General features: G+C 30.2%; 1 protein-coding gene across 1 annotated transcript; it reads right to left on the reverse strand.

The window, feature by feature from the left end:
• Positions 1–9,849: 9,849 nt before the first annotated feature.
• On the reverse strand, positions 9,850–10,335 carry LOC123923028 (secreted RxLR effector protein 161-like). Its single transcript, XM_045975679.1, has one exon. The coding sequence runs from the start codon at positions 10,333–10,335 to the stop codon at positions 9,850–9,852; it is 486 nt and encodes a 161-aa protein (XP_045831635.1).
• Between the last annotated feature and the right edge of the window lie 1,183 nt (positions 10,336–11,518).

The raw sequence follows: 11,518 nt of genomic DNA on the forward strand, positions 1-11,518 counted from the left end.
TTTAAAAATTTGTTATATAATAGTATTGTTAAAATATAAGTTTTTTTTTTTGGTTTTTTACCACCAATTGAATCTGGTTCGGGGGTCAGTTATGGCATCAAGTATTGTTAAAATATAAGTGAAACTTTTTTTGTAAAACTTTTTTTTTTACGGAATTTTTTGTAAAACTTATTAAATGAATAAATTTGATTATAATTATCAATGATAAATTATCCAATTTTTTATGTATTCGTCACAGATAATAGTCCCGTGTATATTGTTTAATAAAAAAATAGAAATTTGATTAGGAACATTTATGATAATTTAGTAAATTTGATAGTAATAAACTTTATTGTATTATTATTACTCGTATATTAATATTATTAATAGTTAATAGTAGTTTTTTTATGAAAAATATTGTTTATGTTTCTATTTCTATATTCCTAATTTTATGGATATTCATCTTATTTTTTCTATAATTTTTTATTAACTATTTTATTCTTTTTTTATATACTACGTATATTCTTTTTTTTTTCTTTTAATATTTTTTTTGAATTATTTTTTCTTTTAATAGATTATTGAGTTGATTGTATTCATCTGTTTTGTTGCTATTTTTATGAGTATAGATTGTCCAGTTTTGTTCCAATCTATAATCTATTTTGTTTCTATTTTTTAGCATATCATTTTTTTTGTATTTATCTTATATTTTTTCTATATATTTTTTTTATTATTTTTTTTCGCTTCTAAACAAAATATTATTTCTCATATGCCATAAACACCAAGTTGTTGCTAACCAAATTAGATGTCTGACCTTCGTGCCCTTCTTTGATTTAACAAGAGAACCAAATAGCAAAAAATTCTTTCCATCCACCTTCCTGTAAGCTAGTAGTCGATCCTAGAGCCGGATACCAAGTTTTCAAAAAAAAAAAAAAATTCCATCCACAAAAATACTTTCCTTCACATTTCTTGGACTTTGCAACAATTAAACAAAAGATGAAAACAATCCTCGGCTTCTATACCATATTGTCACCTGTGATTTTTCAGTTGATTAAATAGTTGCCAAAAAATTGATGAAGTACAAAATTCAATTAATAATGAAATCAATACTAAAATAATAAATAAATAATTAACGTAATACTACTCTAGCCTTATATGTAAGAAAAAAATATCTTTTTTAGATTCATCGAAAAAGTGATGTATTTAGTCTATATTTTAGACTAAATACATTAATTTTTCAATGAATTTAAAAAGCTATTTTTGCTTACTTATGAGACCGGAGGGAGTAGTACTTATTTTAAGGTTAAAAATATTATATAAATATATAATCTATTTATTAATTTCATTTCTACCTATTATGAAAAAAAATCATTTCTACCTAAATATATTTTATTTAAATAAGGGTAGTTATGTCTTTTACTAAACAGTATAACTTTCTTTCCTGTCACTTTCTATTCACTTTCATTCATATTCATATCAAACAACTAAACAATCATCTTACTTTTTATTCACTTTCTACTCATAATCATTCCTTCAACATTCTTTCCTTTTACTACTTTCTTTCCGTCCACTTTCTCTTCTCATCCAAACAAAGTTAGGGACCTAAATAAACTTAAGAGTTTTACCCAAAGTTAGAAAAGTTTGATCAGAAATTGTTTTCACCGGAGTTTGGCTGCGAGGTTTACTCTAATGACCATTAAATTAAGAAAAATATATTGTACCTAAGTACTACCTAGTACTTTTGAGGTATTAATTATAAAGAACTACATATGGTAAAAAATATCTCGTGAGCTTAATTTAATTGGCAGATACATTGCATTTATATATACAAGGAGTTAGGGTTCTAACCCCGGTCATCCCACTTATCCATTTTATGGGTAAAATTTCTAGCCACTAGACTATTTCACAAAAAAAAAAAATACCGTAAAAAATTCTTAAACTTTTTGTATTTTATTTTGTAAAAATATAAGAAAGATGTTATTTTTAATAAAAAACTTACTTCCTCTGTCCCAACATATAAAGGAAAATTGGTCAAACAATTTATTTTGTTTTTACTTAATTGGTCAAACAAAGTTGATGTACATTTAATTCAAATTTTTAACTTTTTTTTTTATCAATTTTCCCATATATTTTAAGACGAGTGCACTAGGTAACATACCCTTGAATTAATACAATAAAGTAATTCAATTGCCATGATTGGTGTCTCCGAGACATTAAGGATCCAAATAATGTAACTTTTATATTGAAATTAAAATAAAACTTTTAATATTTTATAAACATTGTTTATACAAATTGTAATATATAGTTTTATTATATTGGATGTCTTTTTTTTTGACAAAAAAATATTGGATGTCCTTTTTTTGTCAAAAATAAATAAATATTGGATGTCCTTAAAAAGACACTAGTTAACATTTATTTATTTATTTTTGAATAGGTAGTTAATATTTTTCTTTATAAGTCTCCCAACAAATATCTTCAATTTGATCCCAATATGCATGTGTCAAGTTACAATATATATACTCCTTCCGTATTGTTTTGAGAAATAAAAGTGTATCAAATTATACACCCCTTTGTAATAGGGAAAAAAGTAATATGTGCCTTAATGACACATTTTAAGATACTTAATGTAGAAAATTAGTTTTAAAAGTTGTGCATTCAATTTTTACAAAGTCAAAATCTTGATTTTTTCAATACAAAATTTCCATTTTAAGCTCCTTAACATATGCTCTAATGACACATGTTAGCAAGACCCTTATAATATTAATAAAATATTTAATGTTAGTTTTTTTAATACTTTTAACTATTTATTACTCTCTTCTTTCCCCTAGGAACCAGAGGGTTATAAACTAAAAAAAACTCTCTTCTTTCAATTCTTCAATTTATCTTTTTCATACCATTAATGAAGGACAATTTTATAAACTACCTCATAATTTCAATTTTCATTCAACATTAATTATATTTCTTAATGTGTGATCAAAATTACTTATAATTTGGTACGGATCGAGTAAATTGTTACTGGTCAAAAAAAGAATTTACTATTAATCAATATTTTAAAATATTATAACATTTAGGGGAAACAACCATTTTGTCCCTGAATGTGCAACTCGCTGTCATTCTGGTCCCTGACTCTAGAAAAAATACAAAATAGTTTTAGACTCTGCAATTTGTTAGTCACTTTGGTCTCTAACATTAAAAATGACCATTAACCTTACAAAAAGCTAATGTGTCGGTTTTCTGGATACATGACTGACATTCTGAGTTGGAACATTTGTGAGATGTGTGGCCTGATGATCTAGCATAGACTAATATGACAATTTTTTTTCTTTTTCGTTTCTTAATCTTCTTAAAAAAAACATTGAAAATATAGATCACATCTCTTATACATTCAACTTTTTATTCAACTGAAATCGATGTATACGACTCACAATTAAACCCAACAAGTAATAAAAATATCAAAACATAGTTACTTATGAACCAAACTAAGTCTACAACACATATAGTCTTACAACAAGATCTACAAGAATCACCCCAAAGATATGCTTCATCAACACACAAATTAATTAAGAAAAAGACTAGAAATTTAATTAAGGCTTAGTCACTCCATCAAATCAAAACAAAACCTTTAAAAAAGGGTAATGGAGCAAAAAAAAAAGCAATTTAAATTCCCCTTTGAATTCCTTTGCCTCTGCCACTCGACACGCCAGTGAAATTATTCATGTAATGTTCGGAATATATATGCACATGGATGTACATGTACCACATAAATAAAAATCTAATCATATTATTTCTAGTTAGTAGTTGGATATAGTTAATTTGCTTTTTAACAAGTATTACTAGTGAAATGTCTCAAAATGTTAATAAACAAGGGTACATTCTTATGATTAATTATGATTAATTAAGCTAATCATGGGATGATTCCTCCACTAAACAATTTTGTTCTTTTTGTCTTTCAAAACCTATAAAATTTGTACTACACATAAGATGTTAATTGTGTTACTACGATCAAGATTGTCTGCTGTCCAATATTCACGTTGTCTTAGGCAGTAATAAATCTGGACTGTTAATTGGAAATCAAACTGTCTAGATCACTTACACAATAAAATAATCTAGACTGTCTATCAGATCGAACGGTTAAAAGTTATAACTACATGACACAATTATAGCATGAAATCCTTTTCCGTGTTAGTATACACAAAGACATAAAGTGAAATAAGCCACTATGTTTTATGTAGTAGTGAGGGGTTTGAGTAATATGTTATAGGTCTTGGTTCAATGTGAGCCCAATGTAAAACAAAGAAGAAGAAAAAAAATAAAATGAATATCTCTTTTGATAGATATATTAATTCACTCTCACCATTGAACACGAGTCTTTTGGTGTCCCTACACTGCTGAATATAGCATATACCAATGGTGAACAAAACCTTACGATTTGTTTCGTATTGTTTCTTATAATAAGATGCTTAGGGGACAAATACAGTGATTCTTGCATGTCACGGATATATACCAGGCTGGAATATTAGTCAGAAAAATACTTATATACTTGCTTGAAACAATGAAACTCAATTAAATGGCCTAAAGTACTTTGTGATAGATTACGTGTCGAAATTTAAAAATTGAAATCCTTGTAGAAGTAATCAAATGGAAATAGGAAACGAAATTGGAATTAAATATCCGTAATACCTCCAGCTATTGCTCTTGTTTAAGACCGTTCTTGTCTGAGGATTGTTGTTGCTTATGCTTGCTTAAGGATGTTAAAGCTCTTCTAAACCATCTACAATCTCCCTTAAATAGTGCAAGTTACTGAATAGAGATATGAGGCTTAGGGAACCAAAACAAGGTTGCACTCTATTTATAATTTTTGTCCATCACAAAAATATTGCAATCATAACTGCCACACTATCTTTATGGGCGGTTACTATATTTGAGGGAAAGAATAAAGACCACAATTTAGGTTTAATGAATAATTACCACAATATGCACTTAGTAGCAATTATCCCTTATTTAAATTAAAAAATAAATAAAAGGAGATCTAACATGAGTTATATCTTGATTGGTAACTTTGCTGTAGACTAATACTTAAAAATTACTTGAATGTCTGTACCAAAAAAAATAAAAAATTACTTGAATGTCCAACAATAATAATAGACAACGAGAGCTGTATTGTTGTCTTTATTTGTAACCTTGTTTGGTCTTATTGGCACGCCTTGTGCTAAAAGACTATTATCTATATATATATATATATATATATATATATATATATATATATATATATATATATATATATATATATATATATATATATATATATATATCTCATTTTGGCTTGTTCAAAAAAATAATAATAGACAACGAAGGCTCATGAAAATAAGGAAAAATATAGGCAAAATTACACTACAGGTCCTTTATCTTATTTTTTTGTAACATTTTGGTCTTTTATCTTTTTTTTGTAACAATTTGGTCCTTTATCTTTTTTTTTTGTAACATTTTGGTCCTTATCTTATTTATTTATAAAAAATAAAGGACCAAAGTGTTACAAATAAAAAAAAGATAAAGGACCAAACTGTTACAAAAAAGGGACTAAAGTGTTACAAATTAAAAAAAATAAAGGACTAAAGTGTTACAAAAAAAAGATAAAGGACCAAAGTGTTACAAAAAAAAGATAAAGGACCAAAGTGTTACAAAAAAATAAGATAAAGAACCTGTAGTGTAATTTTGCCAAAAATATATGAGTTGTGTTTTGAGGCAGACAAATAAGCGAGAGGAAGAATTGTGAAAAGGTATACCGATTAAAAAGATACTAGGATTGCTTATACAAATAAAAAACAAAAAAATACCAAGGATTTCAAAAATTATGATGATTTTAATATAAATGGAGAACAGATAGCATTTAAATGAAGGAGTGCTGCTTACATGAAAATATAGAAAATTGTATAAGGGTTGACCCTTGAGGTTAGCTTAATATATATAACATTAATGCAATTATTTTATTTCATTGTGGAAAATTTTATGTTGTTAATTGACACTTTTATCGTAAATCAAATAGTAAGAATTATGATTGTAAAAAAAAAAGTAAGAATAATAGAACAAATAATAATAATAACCAAACTAAACAGTTCAAACAAAAATAAAATCAACCAATAACGAATGTAGAACAAACAGACCAAATACACTAATATAAATACGCTAATATCTATGGAGAAAATTTGGTTGGAACGGGAGAATCCACCTAATGTATTCCACAAGTTTTCCAACGAAGATTAATTATCATTAACGAAGGTGAAAATTTCATACCAATATCATGATAACCCAAAAAAATACACTAATATCAGTTGTCCAATTCCGCACTAAATTGGCCTGTGTATTTAGGGGGGGGGGGGGGGGGGGGGGGGTGAAAACAATTCTCCAATCTTTTGTTAATAAATCTTTATAAGATTGCATTCAAAAAAAAAAAAAATCTTATAAAAAATAAAGTTATCAGCAATTAGTTTCAAGAGCTCAGCAAGAGCAAGCCCTAATTTTTATCCTTTTCCTCATCCTCAACTTCAATGATAAAAAAAAAAAAAGAATAAGCTTAGATCATTCTTCAACTTCAATGATATATTGTTAATAAATAAAAAAACAACTCTCCTATATATGTATATTCGGGGAGGAAACAACTCTCCAATCTATTATTAATAAAATTTTTATAAGAGAAAAAAATAAAGTTAACGGCAATTAGTTTCAAGAATTCAACAAGAGCAAATCTAATTTTTACCCTTTTCCTCAACTTCAATGATAAAAAAAAAAAAGAGAATAAGCTTAGATCATTCCTCAACTTCAATGATATATTGTTAATAAATAAAAAAACAACTCTCCTATATATGTATATTCGGGGAGGAAACAACTCTCCAATCTATTATTAATAAATTTTTATAAGAGAAAAAAATAAAGTTCACGGCAATTAGTTTCAAGAATTCAACAAGAGCAAATCTAATTTTTACCCTTTTCCTCAACTTCAATGATAAAAAAAAAAAGAATAAGAGAATAAGCTTAGATCATTCCTCCGATGAATCCTCTCACTATCCAATATGCTTTCCAATCTTAAAATTCCACCTAAAAGTCACTACTTCCACTCTTCTAAGCAATTTGGGACTTCATTTATTAGAATAGTGGAGATTGAACATTTTATAAGTGATAGGACCCATAAACCTAATACCTTAAGGTTTTTGGTAAAAGTGTGGTGTCCAACTCACTTGTATAGTTGCTTGAATCCAATGTGGATGATCCCCGGTTGCCCCTTCGTGACGCAATAGTGGTATCAAAGTCGATGGTTCGACGAAAGGTTCGATCGGCTCCTTGCATTGAGTACTTTATTAACGAGAGGGCCAATAAACCCAATGCCTTAAAATTTTGGATTAAGATATGATGTCCAACTCACTTATATCGTTGCTTTAAATTCAATATGAAGAATTTTAAATTAGCCTTAAATCATATATACATGATTATAGCATATCTACTTTAATTAAATAAAACAAAGAAAAGAATTGTGTACCTTGTAGTATGAGATATTGAATAAGAGAAGTAACTAGGGTTGAGAGTGTTATGTTAGGATCTCATCCCCAAAAGCTAGCTCAAAGGATGAGGTTGCCCTCACATATTTATACACTTCACATCCCAGGAACCTAAGCAATGTGAGACTTCAAACAATCTCCAACAACACAACAACATATTCAACACCCTCCCTCACGCCTAGCGTGGTCCTAGGTCAGTGCCCACATTGCAGTCCTTAACCCGACTCTGATACCATGTTAAATATGCTGGCAAGCCTGGTCGGTTTGGTAATTGTCCTAAGCTATTACCTTTCGAACTCGGGTTCGATTGCTGGCAATGTTGTAGAACATTGCTTCATTATGTAGGTATTTTAAAATACCTCTTATATTCGTGACATGGTATCAGAGCCTATCGGGTCTATCGTTGGGCTTCCTACATCGTACACGCTTCAGCCCGGAGCGTGAGGGGGTGTGTTAGCGGCCAACACTCGGTGGGATTTAGTCCCACATCGGATAGATAGGATTCTTGATAAGAGTTTATAAAGAGGAGGCAATCCTCACCTTACAAGCTGGTTTTGTAAGAATGAGTTAGGCCTCGATATTCGTGACAGAGAGCTCTTCTACCTCTCACTGATGAGATAGAGCAGTTGTCAGAGTGTGTATCTTAACCCGATGAGATGGTTAACATATATACTCATCAGTGGAGGCAGAGACCTCTCAACAGACTTACTATGAGAAACGACCCAACCCATCACAACCCGTTCCTAAACACAGTCCGTTAATATAATTCATCAATATTAAGTGCTTAATAACAATAGACCATAATTTATATTAATAATAGTTCCTAATAATTGATTATTGTCAATCCATAATTGATTAATTAAATAATTAATCTTACACAATATAGATGATTTCATAGTTACTCCCTCATGCCCAATATATTACTTACACTAATTGCCTATAGTACTTCAGTGCAATCCTTGATGTAATTACATTCTGATCACTCTATGAATACAAATTTATTCTTAGTTTGAACTTTTTCTCTTTCATGATTTTTATCAAGATTTCTAACAACAATGAATTATGTGTTTGACTTTAAAATGGTAATAATAAAATTCAAACTGTTTTAATTGTTCTTAGAGTATGATGGATTGATAGTGTAAAAAACATTTTACACTAAAAGTTCTTTATGTTAGTACATGTGTATTATGTAGGCAAAAAAAAGCATATAGAATCAAATTAAAGAGAAACGTTGGTGTTGGAAGTTTGAAGATAGAGACACACTAATGTCACCATCCAGGTGATTCAATCCAACAATATTTTCTTTTCTTTCTTTTTTAATATTCAACTATATCATCAAGGAAGACTCTAAGTGCTTTTCTATATATATTAACCACTTAGGAAAGAATACATAGCTACATGTACAATATTTTCTCTTCGTGGGTCCAACTTTAATAAGCACCATTTAAATGTGGGGTTTAATCAATCAACTTATGTTCCCTTCTTCCAACACCTTAAGATAAAGACTAGATTTGTATGAGATAAGTTTTAGACAAGTAATTTTATGTGAATGTGAATGTGCTATTGTATGGTGTGAGAGCAAGAAAGTTTTGATGTGTGACACCATATACGAGTATATCACAAAGCACAAGTAGCCAATTGGATATATGCATGATACCCTTTTCTTTTCTTTTCTTTTCTTTTCTTTTCTTTTCAAAAGTGATTTTTATAAGCAAAGAATTTATTCAAGTATAAGGGAATTCTAGCAAGCAATCAAAGTTTTACATAGTCTAAAGTTATGATGTTAATTTGGTAGTTGAGGTGGAAGAATTTGTTGGAGAACAAGCACACACACTTTTTGTGTTATTGAAGAAGAGGAAGGAGATTTAGGAGAAAGAAAAGAGATTTTATTGATTTGTGAATATTGTGGAAAGTTTACAAGAGGTGTGTTTACACTTTATTCTAACTCCTACTTATAGAAAACAAAAGATAGGTGGTTAACTTGATAGGCAAGTAACCAACTAACCAACTACTAACTAACAAGTTAGTTACAACCAACTAACTTGAAATGAAACTAACTTTTAAACTAGGTTTGAACAATTATAAAACAACATGCTCCCTTAATTTTCAAACCTATGCAACATGTTCAACATCATGATCTAAGTTGGAACACACCAAGTGAATTCCTTAAGTTCAAAAATCTGTCAATCTTCAAACTCTTAGTCATAATATCTGCAACTTGTGAACCAGTAGCACAATGAATTACTTCCAAGCTACCTTGATTCACCTGCTCCCTCAAGAAGTGAAATCTGGCTTCTATATGTTTGCTTCTTCCATGCAGCACTTAATTTTTAGCTAAGTTTATTGCAGATTGATTGTCAATTTGCAGTGTAATTGGCTTCTTCACATTGATCTTCAATTCCTTAAGCACTGAGTTAATCCATAGGGCTTGACATGCTGCATAAGAACCAGCAATATATTCTGCTTCACACGAGGAAAGTGCAACTACTGGTTGCTTCCTTGAACACCAAGCAACTAAAGCATTCAAATACTTGAAGAAATAGCTAGTGGTACTCCTTCTATCCACTTTATCACCACACCAATCAGCATCTGAATAGCAAATTATCTCTGATTTTGCATTCACTGCTGACTTTGGAAAGAGAATTCCAAAATCTAGTGTGTCAGATATGTACCTCAATATTCTCATAGCAGCTTTCATATGAGATTGTCTAGGATCCTCCATAAATCTGCTAATCAAGCCAACTGCAAAGCATATGTCTAGCCTGCTATTGCACAGATATCTCAATGAACCAACAATCTGTTTGAACATTGTAGGATCCACTGCATCTTCACTTTCATTCTTTTCCAGCTTGAGATTTGTCTCCATTGGAGTTATAGCATAGGTACAAATCAGACATATTGAATCTCTTCAAAATCTCACCAGCATACTTTCTTTGATGTAGCATTAATCCTTTTGAAGTTTTCAAAAATTCAATTCCTAAGAAGTAAGAAATTTCTCCCAAATCTGTCATTTCAAATTCAGTCATCCTGACCGTTTTGAACTTCTCAATCTTAGCTATGTCACTCCCAGTTACTAAGAGATCATCAACATACAAACATATAAGAATGATGCTTGAAGTTGACTTTTGTACATAAACTCCATATTCTGACTTGCATTTGCTGAAACCTTGTTTCACAAGGAATCCATCAATTCTTTTGTTCCAGGCTCTTGGAACTTGCTTCAAACCATATAGGGCTTTCTTCAACCTGTATACCATGTTTTCTTTACCTTTTATCACAAAACCAGGAGGTTGAGTCACAAAAACTACTTCTTCTAATGGTCTATTTAGAAAAGCATATTTGACATCTAGATGGTACATAGGCCAATCTCTTGCATTTGCTATAGCTACTACCAGCCTTACAGTCTCAATTCTAGCAACAGGTGAGTAAACCTCTGAGTAATCCAGCCCTTCTATTTGCAGATAACCTCTTGCAACCAATCTTGCTTTGTGCTTTGTTATGGAACCATCTGGGTTGAGCTTCAATTTGAACACCCATTTTACTGTTATTGCTTTCTTGCCTGATGGTAACTTGACTATCTCCCATGTCTGATTCTTCTCAATGGCACATAGTTCTTCCTCCATATCTTACTTCCCTTTCATGTTATTCAGAGCTTCAATATGATTAACAGGTTCTGCTCCTGCTAGCAGTGCAAAGTGTACTAGATCACCATCTTCATTTACCTCATTATTATTTACCACATCACAATCTTGTAATCTGGCTGGAGTTTTTCTTGCCCTTGATGATCTGGCTCTGGTTCCAACTTCTGATGCTTCAGCATCTACTGCTTCTGAGGCTTCAGCATATGCTGCTTCTGCATCTATCTCAGCATTCTGATCACTATCACCGTCTTCAGTTAAGCTTATCACTGGCTTGCTTGTACTGCTGCCAGATATCCAATCCAAACTCTTTGCTTCATCAACAATGACATCTCTACTCTATATCATTTTCTT

The sequence above is a fragment of the Trifolium pratense genome, linkage group LG4 (assembly GCF_020283565.1).
Source record: "Trifolium pratense cultivar HEN17-A07 linkage group LG4, ARS_RC_1.1, whole genome shotgun sequence".
NCBI lineage: Eukaryota > Viridiplantae > Streptophyta > Magnoliopsida > Fabales > Fabaceae > Trifolium > Trifolium pratense.